At 33.3% G+C, this 15,874-nt stretch overlaps 4 protein-coding genes across 4 annotated transcripts; all 4 read right to left on the reverse strand.

Annotated features, from left to right (window-relative positions):
• Positions 1 to 831: 831 nt before the first annotated feature.
• On the reverse strand, positions 832 to 1,970 carry LOC148181293 (epithelial serine protease-like). The gene is made up of 6 exons (XM_088038144.1): positions 1,843 to 1,970; positions 1,641 to 1,791; positions 1,429 to 1,583; positions 1,293 to 1,379; positions 1,103 to 1,245; positions 832 to 1,051 (listed from the first exon to the last, which is right to left on the reverse strand). Exons 1-6 carry the CDS (start codon positions 1,937 to 1,939, stop codon positions 884 to 886), a joined length of 801 nt encoding a protein of 266 aa, XP_087894270.1. The 5' UTR covers positions 1,940 to 1,970; the 3' UTR covers positions 832 to 883.
• Positions 1,971 to 3,589: 1,619 nt separating this feature from the next.
• Positions 3,590 to 4,684, reverse strand: LOC148181294 (brachyurin-like). The gene is made up of 6 exons (XM_088041779.1): positions 4,554 to 4,684; positions 4,344 to 4,494; positions 4,126 to 4,286; positions 3,989 to 4,075; positions 3,799 to 3,941; positions 3,590 to 3,751 (listed from the first exon to the last, which is right to left on the reverse strand). Exons 1-6 carry the CDS (start codon positions 4,648 to 4,650, stop codon positions 3,590 to 3,592), a joined length of 801 nt encoding a protein of 266 aa, XP_087897905.1. The 5' UTR covers positions 4,651 to 4,684.
• A 1,428-nt stretch (positions 4,685 to 6,112) lies between these two features.
• On the reverse strand, positions 6,113 to 7,215 carry LOC148181295 (epithelial serine protease-like). Its single transcript, XM_088045121.1, has 5 exons — positions 7,071 to 7,215; positions 6,869 to 7,022; positions 6,657 to 6,814; positions 6,374 to 6,606; positions 6,113 to 6,323 (listed from the first exon to the last, which is right to left on the reverse strand). Exons 1-5 carry the CDS (start codon positions 7,156 to 7,158, stop codon positions 6,162 to 6,164), a joined length of 795 nt encoding a protein of 264 aa, XP_087901247.1. The 5' UTR covers positions 7,159 to 7,215; the 3' UTR covers positions 6,113 to 6,161.
• A 3,087-nt stretch (positions 7,216 to 10,302) lies between these two features.
• LOC148181296 (epithelial serine protease-like) lies at positions 10,303 to 11,349 on the reverse strand. The gene is made up of 5 exons (XM_088043160.1): positions 11,217 to 11,349; positions 11,014 to 11,167; positions 10,810 to 10,967; positions 10,525 to 10,757; positions 10,303 to 10,471 (listed from the first exon to the last, which is right to left on the reverse strand). Exons 1-5 carry the CDS (start codon positions 11,302 to 11,304, stop codon positions 10,310 to 10,312), a joined length of 795 nt encoding a protein of 264 aa, XP_087899286.1. The 5' UTR covers positions 11,305 to 11,349; the 3' UTR covers positions 10,303 to 10,309.
• Between the last annotated feature and the right edge of the window lie 4,525 nt (positions 11,350 to 15,874).

The following is a 15,874-nucleotide window of genomic DNA, read 5'->3' on the forward strand; positions in this document are numbered from 1 at the left end:
GTATTTCTTTAATTAAAGTTTATGGTTTACGCTTTTCCACTTGCTAATAACGGTGCAAAAACACGTCAAGTTATCTCTGGTCAAGTTAAAACTTAAAATGTCATTCGGCAGAGCACTTTAGCCGCGGACAAAATAATTATGCCGTTGCGCGGAAAGTTAGATATCGATAATGAAATGACCGATCTGTGTTGACCTGTGTGTAATATAAAAGCACACAGCTGTCGGCCAATCAGAGATCTCAGATTTTTCATTGCACACGGGGATGCTCTTCGTTCGTCTTCGTGCTGAAATTGTTTGCAATTTTAAATTTTCACTAAGGGAAAATTGTATGAAATGTGGCATATTTTATAGTGGTCGTCGGTAAGCCCGGATTAAGAAAATTTGGGGCCCGGGGCTAAATCGTAAAAGGGGGCCCATTGATTAAATTATGCAAAGAAAACCTTACGTACTTAATTTGTATTTTTTTCAATTTCAATAGCAAATTTTTACGTGGCAAGGGGCCCCTGGGAAAGTGGGGCCCGGTGCTACAGCACCCTTAGCCCCCTCCTATGGTCGTCGGAAAACATTTTTATACGAGATTCAGTCCAAAATATAAATTCCAATAAATAAAGAATCGTGAGATATTCTCGTATTTAAGAACTACATACTTTGCGCACTGTAAACACAACGTTTTAGTGAACTATAATTAAATTCCATGAAGTTAAAGAAATGGGACTCACTAAAGACAGGTTCTAAAAATTTATTCAAAATCCAAGAATGTGAGAAGAAGATCCCAAAACGCTTTTCACCTTAGAAAAACCTAAATATGTTCGAAATAAAATCTGCACCATCTCCACGTTTCTCTTTATTAGTAAATCTCTACATTTTTGGTCATTTATATAAGTTAAACTCCAGTTTTTCCTTTAATCCAATCTCTGTATGGAGCAGTTCGAGTATATCCAGAAGGCGCACCACTTTCGCAACCATCGTTACTAACAAAGCTAACAACAGCTACATGAACATGACCGGTGATGGAGTCAGAGTTAAGAATAACAGGACCACCACTATCTCCCTATAAACATCATGTTAACTAAAACCTACATTTTTCGTAAAGTTGACTTACACTGCAAGTACTTTTGATTGTGCTTGTGTCGGAGGTAGCGCACACCATTTCGTTGCCGATGACTCCATAAACCTCGTCGCATTCCTTGTTCGAGATGGTGACAAGATTCACGAAATTCAGGCTGGGACTGATTGTGGAGCTATCTAAAATACACTCTTAATGTGAGATAAAGAAGGACAATACAACAAACCATCGGAAGTTAGACCCCAACCACTGACGGTTATTTCCGAACCAGCTTGAAGTTCTTCGGAACTCAAGGTGACAGCAGCTGTATTAGCTACAAAAAATTAAAGTTAAAAAAAAATCAAAATTGTTCTCTGAGTTACCATCAAATTTAAGAGGCTTTGAAAGTCTCACCAGGCCAATATCGTTGGCAAGATTGTCGCCATTATACTCTTCATGTAATACGAACTCTTTTATAGTTGTTGAAGTACCATCGCTAGGACTCAGTGACCCACTAACAATACGACCACTTATGCCTCTAGAAGTTAACAACAACATTAACATATGAGCATAGTGGTCATAACTAAAATTTTACCCAGATACGCAATGTCCAGCAGTTAAAATCCATTCTTCGCTTATAATACTGCCTCCACAGAACCAACCGACTCCATCACCAGTTACGTGCAAGGCTATTTGCCATGGAAATTGTCCTTGTTTTGCTTCTTGGCCATGAATAATCCTAGAACCTGAACCCACAAATTGTTTAAATTTTGATAATTCGAAATTTAAAAACGTACCTTTTAAGTTCAAAGGATGGATCTTTGAGTGCCCCACAGAAAAAGGCGAAGCCCAGATCGAGGCTACATACAAGCTGAAGATTACGACACGAAGCATTTTGGGTTACAATTTGGGATTCACTTAGATGGAGTTTTATATAGCTGAAGCTACCACTCATTTTATGATAACGGTTTCAATTGCTTGCCATCTTTGTTACATCCTTGAAATCTATTTAAGGTATTAAAAGTGATAGTAATTCTATTTGCTGGAGAGACAATTGTGCCGAATTTAAAAAAGTGTATAGATAGTATTGTTAGATTAAATCCTTTTAAAACTGCGTACTTATAATCAATAAACTGTCTATTGCTTTTTTCAAAAAAAGTTCCTCATTCTCTCCAAATTTTTGTTTTTCTATGCATAGTTTTAACGTGATTAAAAATAAAAACTAACAAACTATGTCGAATAGTCCAACCACATTTTATAATCGACATTTTTTAAACTGTCCGACCTTTGCAGTTTGTTTAGTTGTACTTGACGCGTGCCACAGTTTTATTGAATTTCATAAAGAAACGTAAATCAGAAGGATCACTAATAATAAAAAAACATTCTAATTGACTATTCAAAAAAAATAATTACATGCCATTGTAATATTGAATTAAATATTTAATCACAATTAGCGATTTAATTTAGCATCTGAATTCCGACCCTAGTCTTTATACGTACAAAATGAGTTCTAAATAAACTGGTAGATCTTTAGAGTCCTAAAAAGAGATTCTAAAGTTTTTTTGCCATAAAACATTTTGTTTAGAATTTAAGTTCCTTAAGATGCCTTAGAAAAAGATGTTACTTATACCAAGTTACGTTGCTAAACAAATGAAAGTTGATAAATACTCTGAGGTAACAAAGGATTTTTATGACATCGAAATGCGTTAGGACAAAAATGACGGCAATTCTAGTTTCAAAAAGTTCCCAGACTTGTTAGTTGAAGGATTGTACAAAACACCCTGTACAAGACAGACAGACAGTTCTAATAAACAAAAATATGTGAATGCGGAAAAATTGAAAATGTGACTGTAACATTTACTATTTGTAGACGACAACGACATGAAAGATGCAGGTAAATGCAACAGAAAAATCGTTAATAATTTAAAACAAAAAGTTCCACGATAAGGAAACTATAAAAGAAAAAAACAACTAAAACAAAGAACCTTCTAAAATACGAAAAACCAAAAGCAAGAAACTTCTAAGAAAACAAAACGAATTAAGAACTAAACGTTCAGAAACAAATAAAAAGTTAAGTCAATAGAAAAAATGCATTCAGATTCTAAGAAGAAACAAAGAGATTGAGACAAATTAAATAATAAAAGAAACAATTAGAGTAAAAAAATCCAACTTTTCAAGTTAAAAGCTTAAAAGTAAGTAAAATTGACGTTCCAAACATTTGTATTACCCTTCACTGGTGTATCAAACCAATCTATTTTTTTTTATTTATTAACTTTATTAAAAATATTTATTTATTGTGATTACAAGTCGCTATTTGCAAATAAATTTGCCCTGGATTGTTAATTTCCCACATTAATTGTGATTGAATAGCAGACGTTGGTGCTTTATCATGCAAATTTCCCTATAATAACAGAAAATCTAATTTTTGTATGGATCATAATTAATTTAATTTTTACACATCCCTTAAAATAAATGATTTGTATTATAATTATTATTAAAAATATTGATAAATTCTATTAACATTTTTATTCAAATGATTTTATTCTATACTCCAGTCTTCGCTTTAATCCAGTCTCTGTAAGTCGCAGTCCTTGTGTATCCAGAAGGAGAACCGCTCTCGCAACCTTCATCACTAACAAAGCTAACAATAGCTACGTGAACAGGATCCGAATCAGCATTAATTACTACAGGACCACCACTATCCCCCTAATAAAATCTTCATTAACTGATTTCGTCACTTCCAGTTAACTTACATTGCAAGTGCTTTTTGTTTGTTCCGTGTTTGAAGTAGCGCATATCATTTCTTCACCAATTGTTCCATAAACTTCTCCACAGTCAGTGTTAGAGATTGTGACAAGTTCAACAAAGTTTAAGGCTTGACTAATTGATACTCCATCTGAAAGATACAAATAATATAAACGAAGAAAGGTGGAAGTAACGAACCATCACTGGTTAAACCCCAACCACTCACGGTTATCTCTACGCCTGCATCGAGTTCCTCGGAAGACAGTTTAATAGCTGCGGTATTTGCTGTAGAAAATTGTAAAAGAAGTTTCTACGCATGTTTAATGGAAAGTTACCATTAAAGTTGAGAGGATATGCAAGCCTGATCAATCCAATATCGTTTGCAAGTCCTTCTCCATTACTTACGTAGTCCTCGTGTAGAATAAGGTCACGGAAACTAGTAGTATTATCTGTCAGAGAACTTAAAGATCCACTGATAACGTCAGCAAACACGGCTCTGCAACAGCCAACTAGTATTACCGTCTTTCTGTATAGCAAATTAAAAGAAAAATACCCTTCGATGCAATGTCCAGCAGTTAAAATCCATTCTTTATCAATGATGCTACCACCACAAAACCAACTAGATAGAAATCCATTCACGCGTACTCCTACTTGCCAAGGAAATTGTCCTAAAGTTGCTCTTTGGCCATTTATAATTCTAGAACCTAATTACAACCTTTACAAGTACTGATAGCAAATTCAGTAATTATTATTTTAATTTTACCTGTAAGTTTTCTAGAAATTTTTTTTAATGGGCCTGGTGGAGTGGGCGAAGCCGAAAGTGAGAACACTAACAAACTAAAAATCAGAAAACGCAACATTTCGCATTAAAACTGAATCTTTCAAGTTTTTCTATTTTTATGGTGTTTATTTGGGATTGCTCATGTCATAATATGATAACGATTTCGATTGGTTAGCGCTGACGACATTGTCAAATTGACGATTAATTAATATCTAGTACTTGAAAGCGTAGTTCTTTTTTGTGTTGTTTTTTGTGCCGTTCTGTGACGGTTTTGGTTTTGAATAATTTTCCTTCACTTATTGCTAAATAACCACTTTTGGGGAAGCTCATGGAAGCCAAGCGAACTACATTTATTATCGACATGTAAAATTACCAAATATCAGTAAAAATGTCAATTTATTAAAATTAATATTAAAATTAAAGTAAAATTTCCATTAAAGGCTTTTATACAAGTACCTACTTAACCGAAGTTTTTTCTGCTAAAAAAAGATTTTAATTGTATTGAGGACGTCTTTCCTTCTTACGTTTATCTTAATCTCTACTTACTTCAGACTAATCAGTTTAATGTTTTACCTACATATCATGGCGGATAATCAAGACAACAGAATCAACAACGGAAGTTCTTAACTGATACGACTGTAATATGACAAGTTAAATAAGACAAGATCAGAATGAATATTGTCGTAACCCGCTGCTAGTGTGATAAGGTTGTAAAGATTTGGCGTAGGTACATTTTATGAAAATACAATTTATTTAGAACAGGACACTTTAGCTTTTCTTTATTAAACGTAAATAAATAACAACCAATAAATAATACAATAAATATACATATGTCTAGACACATGAAAGCATAGATAAACTTATCTAATAAGTGTTTTTTATTTTTCTGTCAACGGATCGTAACAGTAGTTCGTCTACATGTTTTTATTTTTATTAAACTAAATACCTACAACGATTTTTATCTTTTTTAACAATAAATTATTAAACTTCTATTTGGAAATTTCGCTGAAAGTAAACAAGCAAAATCAGTATTAAAAGCTTAATCACCGTAAGCGAAATAGTAAAAACAAGCATGTTTTCTATTATTTACAAAATTTATAACTTCTGTTACCTTTAAAATTATACTGTTGTATAGAACTTTTTTGATTAATTTTTTTCACCTACTACTAGACTATGTATATACATGGAAGTTCGTAAAAGTTCCTCCACTAGTGTAACATTCCGGTTGTTAAAACTCTGTATAAACCTCATCCAGCCCATGTAATACCCCTTACTTCTTGCAATCTGCTTTGTTTCAAACCCAATTAGTATTCAAATAGAGAAGCCGTGAAGAGTTTAGCTCCTCCATTTAACAGATTGTTTTCCTAGAAATCTTAAATTTTAGTTTAACCGGTGATCAGAACTGCTTTCTGGGCACTAAATGTTTTCTTCGGATAATATATGATATAAAATAACAATTAGGATGATACCCGAAATACTAGATTCAAGATTATGAGCTTAAACTTCCATTATAACTTCTAATTAATTTAGAAACACAGATGTCCATGACAGCTTGATTTTATTTATTTTATACAAGTTTGTTCATTTATTCTAAACTCCTGTCTTTTCTTGAATCCACTTTCGATAAAAATCTGTCCTGGTATATCCCGAAGGATCACCACTCTCGCAGCCGCTGTCGCTGACAAAACTAACAATAGCAACATGAACGGGATCTGTGTCCAGATTAATCACTACAGGACCCCCACTATCTCCCTAAAAAATATCCAAAAAAATGAACACGCTTGATTTTTTTTCATATTTACATTGCAAGTGCTTCTTACTACGTCATTTTCAGACGTACCACAAATCATTCCATCAAGAATTTCTCCTTTCCCATACACATCTTCACATTGATTTTTTGTAATAGTGACGAGATCCACGTAGTTCAAAATCTCACTAACTGGACCCAATTCTGTGGTTTTTCCCCAGCCGCTTACTGTGATCTTAACGCCATCCTCCAAAACTTCAGATGATAACGTTATAGGTTGGGTATAATCTGTGAGACAAGTTAAGACGAAAATCTCATATCGTGAAATTGTTTCTTACTATCAAACACTAAAGGCTTGTCAAGTTTTAAAAGAGCAATGTCATTTTCCAAAGTTGTGAAATTGAAACCTTCATGTACGATGAATTCAGACGAACTTGATTCCGTGCTGCTTTCGTTCAGCTGGATTAGTCCGGTCAAAATTTGGGCAGTCTCAGCCCTTCCACCTACAGTTTAATACAGTCGTAACATCATAATTAAGTCATTAAGTTACCCGTCTGCACAATGACCGGCAGTTAAAATCCATTCTTCGTTTATTATGCTACCACCACAAAACCAACGACTCATGTCCTGATCAATTACGCGCAATGCTGCTTGCCATGGAAATTGGCCTAAAGCAGCTGGTTCGCCGTTAATTATTCTCCCACCTAAAAAAATAATTGATTGTTTTTAATCACAGTACGATACTAACTTGCCTGAAGGTCTTGATAAAGTTTTCTGATTTGGCCCTTTTGGAGCAGCAGTGACCGTTAAAATAAACAAATAGCACCAAAAATAAAACATTTTGGAACACTGTTGGAGAGCTTGTTCAATGTTTTTTCCTGATCGTAAATACTAACATATCAGTTATCTCGGTATTATCTTTAAGTGAATTACGTCACAAAACTAACAAAGTTTTATTGACAAATCGGTTTTTCTATTCGCCAAACATGGCATTGCTTGTTTTTGATTGGAAAATTGTACTTACGCCCCTTGGTAAAAATGACTGACAGAACAATTGAAAAGTATTAATGGAAAGACTTATGCATCCGTGACAATATGATATGGAGTTTATAGATCAATCATCACTTTTATTATCGCTTAATTTTATATTTTTATTTGATAAAGAAAACTTTTGTAATTTTGCCATTTTAATTAAGGGTTAATACGTCATTTTTCTTGCAAAAAATTTACCTATTTACAAAAAAAACAATTTTTAATAACGGTAGGATAGGATAGGAAGTGACAAGATTTTTAAAAATTCAAAAATGTAATTATTTTGACTAATTTGACAGTTTTAGTTTGACATTTCGCAGGAATTAAAAGTTTAAAAAATCGGCAATGTGAAACTCACTCAGCTGAACGACCACAGAGCTGCATTTTAAATTGGAGCCTACAAACATTCTCTGAGTTCTAAGTCACATTTTTCCTGCAGATAATTTTTTATAAACGCCAAATTTGAAAAGCGGCTTTGTGATTGGTTGTTCAGCAAAACAAACAATGCGTGTTTTTTTTTTAAACTTTTGCAATTCCTGCGCAATGTTAACAAAAACTGTCAAATCGGCATTAAATTGTAGGAGCACCCGTAATAGGCTTGGTTTGTTACTTTCAGTGAAGATTAGCAGAAATTTTATTATAATTTTATGGTTTATCATTATATTTTGCGATTAGTAAACAACTCGACAGTTGCTTGTGGAGCCATCTATTAAATAAATTTGAGATGAATCTATTACAGGTATCTCATTTATCCTATTTAAATCCTGCTCCTTTGTAAGTCAGTAAATTCCCTGCAGGAAAACTGTTGTACAGTTTACTTCAGTCCAGAAATAGTTCATTTCTTGTCTTCCTACTCGTTTCCAATTGTTTTATTTACCGACACGTCTTTCCAGATTCTATTTTTGTATTCCTCATTTGTCTTCGTATTACACATAATCTCTTGTAGTACAGGGTGTCCCAGAACTCATGCCTAGCCGAAAACCGGGGATATCGGGAAAAGGTGTGAATGTGTAAATTGCCAAAAAAAAAGTTCCAGCTCCAACAAAAACTGAGAAAAGACATGACAAAGTTGACCAATCACAAGGCCGCGTGGAGATGGTCTGGAGGATACACTGGCGTGTTGTTAAGAAACCAGTTAAAATTTTCTCCTTTGAATTTTGATTAACAATCTGGTCCACTATAAATTTCACTGACGTTAGAATGACAGGCTTTAATAAATCTAACTCATATTGAACTTAGTGTGCAGAAACGGCTCAGCGCACTTTAGAAGTTGACTAGAGGGTTGAAGACTACTGGTTGATGAGCGTTGAATGACAAGAGACACACCTGGAGGACAACTGACACTGAAAATCCAAGTGGAGTGTGAAACGGCGTTTCTTTTGGTTTTCCTTGCTTGCTGGTTTCCTAGTTGATGTTTGGTGGTAACAAATATCCTAAAACGGTTCCGGAGTACTCGGCGGCAGAATGCCTCGAAATGCGTCTTATTTTTGAAGAGTGCTATCGAAATTAGTATTAGCAGCAAGAACGTACCGAGGACACTTTCCAGGTCGTGATTATTATCCGGACAACAAAACGATTCTTAAGTGTTGTTTCTCGGGCTGGACACACTGATCAGTTATTAACAGATCGGCGCGAAGTTGGTGGAGCACCAAGACAGGCCAGAACTGATGAAAATAAAGAAGCCGTTTTGGAAGCGGTTGATGAACACTCCACGCAAAGTATCTGAACTGTGGCGCGACAGTTAGAAATCGGAAAATCTTCTGTACAAAAAATTTTCGCGACAGATCACCGGCACCCGTACCATGTCAAAGTTTGGTTAGAAGAGCTCATGTGTGTGTCCAAAATAATGGTGGTTTGTTCAAGCATTTGATTTAACTATTACATCATGTGCCTTGTTCTGTTTCTTGTTGTAATAAAAGGGTTCTTTTTAGAACCGTCATTGTGTGGTTTTTATCTGTCAAATTGACATTAGATGTCAATTATAAAAATGTAGTGGACCAAATCAATTTTCCTTTTTAGGATTTAATTATGAAACCCAGCAACGTTAATATTATTTGTGCTTGAGCGTCTGGGATTGGTCAGTTTCGTTAAGCAATTTCTCAATTTTAATGCACATCAGGACAAAACAAATTGCATTTTTGGCGTCCTGATTGCTGTCGGCATCCGCCCTTTTTCGGCTAGGCGTGAGTTCTGGGACACCCTGTATAATTAAAACTCTTATATACAAATAAATTCCATCTACAATTTGAATACGAGCTAATTCTATTATGCCTTTATGACATAAGAGTATAATTCTATGTAAACAACTCATTTCCATTCCTCTCGTTAAAGAAAAGGTTCAATCCTGTTAAAGTTTACTGTGAACTCTCATTTTAGTTCCATAATTACCCAAAAAGTTTCCTTTATGCCAGTGCAATTTGCCATTGAGTCGCTAAGAAAATTGAAGTTCAAACTTTGAGGGGAAACATCTCTATACATGTGCGTTTCAGAGACGAAGCCTTGTAGCAATGATAGATAGCCCTTCGTGCGGAATAAACTTAAGGAATCATAACATTATTTACGATGTTTATACATTAATTTTGAGAAAATCATAAATAGAAAACTTAAATTAAGTACAGACTTTAATTCAACTTGATATATTATTAATTTATTATACGTTTTATTCCATTGTTTATCATGATTTTAACATCACGCAAACTAAATCTTTTAAAACAATAGCCATTGTAAATAGATAATTCACTTAGATTGTTACAAATGATTGTCACGTAACATTGACAAAATCATGCAGTACCACTATAGTTTCATCCGGTTTCATCGTACGTTTTCGTCGAAATTATAATTAAAAAACATGGATTTGATTTAAGAACTTACATATTTATTTTACTGATTTTACATTAAATATTAAAATCAAATAATTAGATTTCTAATTAGCTAAACATACATGTCATAAATTTCCGGCTTACACTCCTGAGTTTTCCCGGATCCACTCTCTGTAAAACGCTGTCCGGGAGTATCCAGATGGTGCACCCGTTGCACATCCATTATTACTCACAAAACTAACAGTTGCGATGTGAATTGGGCCATCGTCAGTATCAATTATAGCAGGACCACCACTGTCTCCCTACAAGATGTCTAATTACTTCGAAACATTATTGCAATATCCCAAGAGTTTACCAGACAAGTGCTCTTAATATCTGAGGAACCAGAAACTGCACAAACAATACCATCGAACACTTCTCCCACTCCGTAAGTTAGCTCACATTCTTTGGTGGTTATGGTAACGAGATCTACGTAATTTAGAGTTTGACTTATTGCACTGGTATCACTGGTTCGACCAAAACCACTGACTCTGAAGGGAACGTCGGGGTCCAGAAGTTCGGTTGCTAGTTGAATAGGTTGTATATTAGCTATTGTAGAAAGTATTAAGACAAGTTCTTTGATCACAATTTGAAGAGTTACGTGTAAATTTTAGAGGTTCTATAAGTTTCAAAAGACCAATGTCGTGTTCCAAAGTGCGTGGGTTAAACCCTCTATGAGGTAGAAGTTCCAAAGATCTCGTTTCAGTAGGTTTTCCGTTTAATGCTATTGCTCCTGTTAAGACACGGGCCGTTGCTCCTCTGATTTTTTTTTTAGAATTTTAATGTACTTTCGTTATTTACTTACCCTTGTACGCAATGGGCAGCTGTTAAAATCCATTCAGAACTAATTATACTTCCGCCACAAAACCAAACGCTTAGATCAAATCCGGTTACGTACAATGCTGCTTGCCAAGGAAACTGGCCCAACTCTGCAGGTCGGCCGTTGATAATTCTTGGATCTAACAATTTAGGAATCAAACATTGCTATTGAACCAATGGTTAACTTACCGATGCCTTTAAGCGCAGATTTTTGAACTGGAGTGGGTGTAGCCGAAGCGGCTAAAACGCACAAAGAGAATATCAAAAAGTGAAACATCTTGTTGATTTTAATTTTATTTATTGCTGGAGATTTTCTTATATAGGCGGTTTTGTATAAGTAACAAAGAGATTTTGTTATCGATTTTATCTGTAGAAAACAATATTCCAGACAGAGAGCCACCTTTATGATTTATTTGTAACTGTCAATTAAGGATTAGGAAAAGTATGTACCAGTGATAGAAAATTACCAAGGAAAGAATTTGTAAATAAAATAAAATTTTCTATAGAAATAACAACGATAAATCAAAACAAATAATGTGATTAACAATAAAGTAGTCTGAGTGTGTGGATTTTTTGTTTATCTACTTTTAATTTAATGTTGAAGGTTCAATCAACACCTAAATATTATTAATTAAAAAAATACTCTAGCAGTCCTTATTTTAGTATGTTGGTAGAACTGACATTAAGCACCCATCAATTTTGGTTATAAATTATGTGAAGTTACAACAATGGGTAAAGTAAAAGTAAAAAGAATAAATTAAAATAGGCCCTGAACGTCAATAAAATCAATATTCTTGCTGAAAAGTAAACATTTACCGACCAGTCAATTAAAATGTCTAAAATTGACATGAATGAAATAATCACGTGAAACTTTTCTGTTTGTACAAATTTATCATATATTTTACATAATCTCTCATACTCATATATCACGATCAAGTGAACTTGTCAGTTTTTGATACAAATCGCATTTTTAAAATTGCCAATTCATCCATGTGTATCTGATTGTTTATCAACATTTTAACTTTAAACTGTTCAACTAAATAAAGCACATTTTCCTTGTTTAAAAAATTTGTTAGAAACTGTACATCAGTATTATGTAAATTTAGCTTACTTTTCATGTTTTAATATAGGAAAAGTACTGAGCGATAATGAATTATTTTTCATGATTACTGTCTAAGATTAGGAAATTAACTTCAGCGGATTTGCGATATCGCTTCCGGTAATCCATAATACTGTTTATTATAAAAAATTGTATATTTTTTTAGTCTATTTTTTATAATTTACAATAATAATTGATTGATAAAAGGGATGACTCTGTATGTGTCCATAGTTACGGATTCTCAAATTTTGTTCAGTTTCAGGATTGGATATCGTTTTTTCGTCTTATCTGAATTATTTTTTAAGCTAAAAAATTTTAGTTTCAAAATTTTTATTCAGAATTGTTGCCTCCATAAGCCCCTTCTCTCTGGGACGCCAGTTTTGAGACACTCTGTATACAGACTGATTCACCTAACTTGACGACCAAATGCAACCAAGAATACAATTTTTTTGAATAACTAATAATTTGATACCTTTCGTTAATTACAGTATACAGGCTGTTCAAAAAATAGCGGACCAACTGATAAGAACGTCAAGCTCTAAGACGCTGTGAATTGGAAATGCTGTTTAAAATTTTTATTTGAAGCTTTGTACGGGAGCAAAATAACTTTAAATATTGCGAAAAACGGCAACAGTGTTTAATTCTTTCGGTAATTATTAGGAGTATAATTTTGAGACCAGAGCAACACTTTGGTAGTTACAATTATTAATAAATCATGTAATTGGTTACTATGGTGTGCAATTAAATTTGATAACACCTGACCAGTAAAAGTCACAAAGTAGATTAAGAACCATTTGTTCTCTTCTTGGTGTGCGAATAGTCTTGGGTCCTCCATGATCCTGATAAATTTGGTTCCAATCGGCCCATCTCACGTACCTGTTGATAAATTCGTTGAAAAGTATTCTTGGAGGGAATTTGCCAGTTAGGAAATTCACAAGCCTTACTGCCCCTTACTGCTTCTCGACTGTTTCCTTCAGGTGTCGGTATATTCAGCAAAATTGTACATCTTTAGAGAAATAAACTCCTCTAGTTTGTGACACCTAAAAAATGTTTGACTTTTCTAAAAAACTGGTCATTGTCAGGCACTAGACAACAATTAATTACTGAATTCTTGAAGTGAAATGTTGCCAGATTAATTTTGCGCTTTTGAGCTTAATTTTAAAAGTGAAATATAAAGTTTTGCATCAACATTTAAGGCATTTAAAGACTGTAAGTATGTAAATGTCACCCAAAACATGAACTCTAGTTGAATTTTGTAAACCTTGAGTTCATTATAAGGAAAAATTTGTGCCATAATTAGCGCCCCTTTAAGTGGCTGTAGATTTCCAACGAAGCACTCAATAATTGAAAAAACTTAATTTAGCTACTAGTTATTATCTGAAGATTCACGTAGTAAATAGTTGGTCCGCCATTTTTGAACACCCTGTATATTACAGTAGCCTCTCGATAATTTGAAATACAAGGGACCTGGCAAAAAGTTCAAATTATCGAGAGTTCAAAATATAATGTGATTCAAGAAATAGAGAGAAAGAGAAAAAAATTCAAATAAACGAGTGTTTAAAGGCAACCAGACAATATTTAGAATAAACAAACCAATCGGTAATTAATTTTTTTACGTTGTTTTAAAAAAAAATTAAAAAATAGTAATCAAACCCGTTTTTTTATGTTCACTTTTTTGCGTAAACACCGGTCTATTTTTCTAGCATTTCCCAAATTAATACAAAATGTTACAATATACAAAACAAATATCATAAAAAAAACAAAAAAATTATCGACAAACGCAAAAAAAACAGTTAAAACATCAAAATTGCTAAGATAATAAAAAAATAAAAACATGCAAACAGGACAAAAGAAATGAAATAATGGAGAATGTAATAAACAAAGTAGAGAGAAGTGAGTGATTTAATGAGTGATTAAACTTACACTCCACCCTTATGAAATCTGCGGTCAGATTTTTTTACTTTTAGACTTTTAGGACGTGTAAAGACTTTGAACTTTATAGAGCGCTTGTTAAACTACGAGTAGGTGGAAAATTGAGAAACTTGTTAAAGATGAGGGAGTGAAATAAGCTAATAAGAGTGGATGACCAACAGAGAATTTGCACGAAAATACCACCCCAAGCAATTCTAAATATTTAACTAATGCTATTACAAAGATAGCCATCATTCAATAAATTACGGTATCGATTTGCTGGATTTGGTAAAGTTTTAGTACAATTGCGTCCAAAAATAATGCACCATGGTATGAATATAATATGCACCCAACAATACATTTTACCCCTAGAACTTTTGGGTTGGTCTGCTTGAGATCTGAGCGGTCAGTTTTTGTACGTACATACAAGGGTGCGTCAGACAACCAAATTTTATTTACAACTCACTTGAAAACTCATACAGATTGAGTCGGCTAAACAACATGATTTGAAGACCATTGAAAGAAATTTTGAATCAATGTTTGTATTTTTAAGCAAAATGACCTCATTTCCACTATAAGTTGATTGCGATTAAATTAATCACGCATTTAATTAAGTTTGATTGCTGACATGGATGGATGATGGAATCAAATATTAATTTTAATTAAAGATGTAATTTTTAATTTCTAATTTATTTCTTAAAATTCATTTTTCTTCACATAATACACTTTCATTGCTAAAAAAGTAAATTTTAGAACAATTGATTTTTAATTCTGATCAATAGTAAGTAACTAAGTATAGGCCGGTTTAATGCAATAATTGAAATTAAATTAAACTTGCAACTTACTTATGTCACTTTAACATAGTGTTAAATACCTATTTCATTTCATTCTAAATTGTTAGAGTAACAGTATCACTTTAGCAGGAAATTGTATAAAGCCACTTTTAACAATCCTAGTGCTGTTAAAAATTTGGCAACAATACTAGTGTTGGTAATTTTGCTAAACTGTTTACATGATTTACTGAGTATGGCCAACTAGCACATATAATTTTTGAAGCGTCAATTTATACATTTTCTCGAGTTTTAGTTTTTCAAACATAGTTTTTCAGATGTAAAAACCCCAATAACGTTATTTGGTTTTGTAAAAATCTTTGATCAAAATTAAGGATTTAATTTTGTTTCGGTAAACCGGGTGTAAAGTCCGTTTTTTTATTAAAAAAAACACCAACACCGCACTCTCCCAGCACTTTACAACCGGCAACATCGTCGATAGTAACTTTTTGGTCATAAAATCAAATAGGTTAGCTGCCTATTGACAATTTGATTACACAAAACGGCCTTCCTGGCTGTGCCGAGTCTATTAAATCCTGATTTGCAATCCAACAGGCTGTAAAAGAAACACGTTTTTAACGGAAACACTGCCTAATTTTCAGAAATGTCAAAAAATTGACAAATATTTTCTCACCAAAAATCTTCCTAGGCAACGTTGTCTGGTGTAATGCAGGAGAAAATTGCGGTGTTGGTGGTGTTTTTTTTTAAAAACGGACTTTACATTTTTTTTAATTATTTTTCTCTAGCTATAAAATATAGTTTTTTTTAACTTTGCCATAAAAATACATTTTCTGTCATTGTTTGGGACCTAAGAAACTCAAAATTTCTTCATTTTTTTCACTAGTAATTAACATATGTTTCTACTAACTAGTAAGTGAAAAACAATGAGAGCAAGTGATTTGACGTCAAAATTGACAATTATATTTTTATTTAATTTAAGGGAAATTTGAAAAATTTTATACCGCACTTTAAAGCTAATCTAAATTTTAATCATTCTTCAACTCTAT

The sequence above is a fragment of the Gnatocerus cornutus genome, chromosome 1, assembly GCF_029298725.1.
Source record: "Gnatocerus cornutus isolate USDA-ARS CGAHR chromosome 1, icGnaCorn1.1, whole genome shotgun sequence".
Taxonomy (NCBI): domain Eukaryota; kingdom Metazoa; phylum Arthropoda; class Insecta; order Coleoptera; family Tenebrionidae; genus Gnatocerus; species Gnatocerus cornutus.

Bases quoted from the DNA above. Each gene is read 5' to 3' on its own strand.
- LOC148181293 (XM_088038144.1), bottom strand. From the start codon at position 1,939: ATGCTTCGTGTCGTAATCTTCAGCTTGTATGTAGCCTCGATCTGGGCT. The intron at 1,246-1,292 runs GTTTGTTGTATT...AGTGTATTTTAG, and splicing joins TTGGGGTCTAACTTCCGATG to ATAGCTCCACAATCAGTCCC. The intron at 1,052-1,102 runs GTAAGTCAACTT...TGATGTTTATAG, and splicing joins CAATCAAAAGTACTTGCAGT to GGAGATAGTGGTGGTCCTGT.
- LOC148181294 (XM_088041779.1), bottom strand. From the start codon at position 4,650: ATGTTGCGTTTTCTGATTTTTAGTTTGTTAGTGTTCTCACTTTCGGCT. The intron at 4,287-4,343 runs GTATTTTTCTTT...TGGCTGTTGCAG, and splicing joins GCTGGACATTGCATCGAAGG to AGCCGTGTTTGCTGACGTTA. The intron at 3,752-3,798 runs GTAAGTTAACTG...AGATTTTATTAG, and splicing joins AAACAAAAAGCACTTGCAAT to GGGGATAGTGGTGGTCCTGT.
- LOC148181295 (XM_088045121.1), bottom strand. From the start codon at position 7,158: ATGTTTTATTTTTGGTGCTATTTGTTTATTTTAACGGTCACTGCTGCT. The intron at 6,815-6,868 runs GTAACTTAATGA...TGTAGGTGGAAG, and splicing joins GCCGGTCATTGTGCAGACGG to GGCTGAGACTGCCCAAATTT. The intron at 6,607-6,656 runs GTAAGAAACAAT...CTTGTCTCACAG, and splicing joins CAAGCCTTTAGTGTTTGATA to ATTATACCCAACCTATAACG.
- LOC148181296 (XM_088043160.1), bottom strand. From the start codon at position 11,304: ATGTTTCACTTTTTGATATTCTCTTTGTGCGTTTTAGCCGCTTCGGCT. The intron at 11,168-11,216 runs GTAAGTTAACCA...CTAAATTGTTAG, and splicing joins ATCTGCGCTTAAAGGCATCG to ATCCAAGAATTATCAACGGC. The intron at 10,472-10,524 runs GTAAACTCTTGG...GACATCTTGTAG, and splicing joins ATATTAAGAGCACTTGTCTG to GGAGACAGTGGTGGTCCTGC.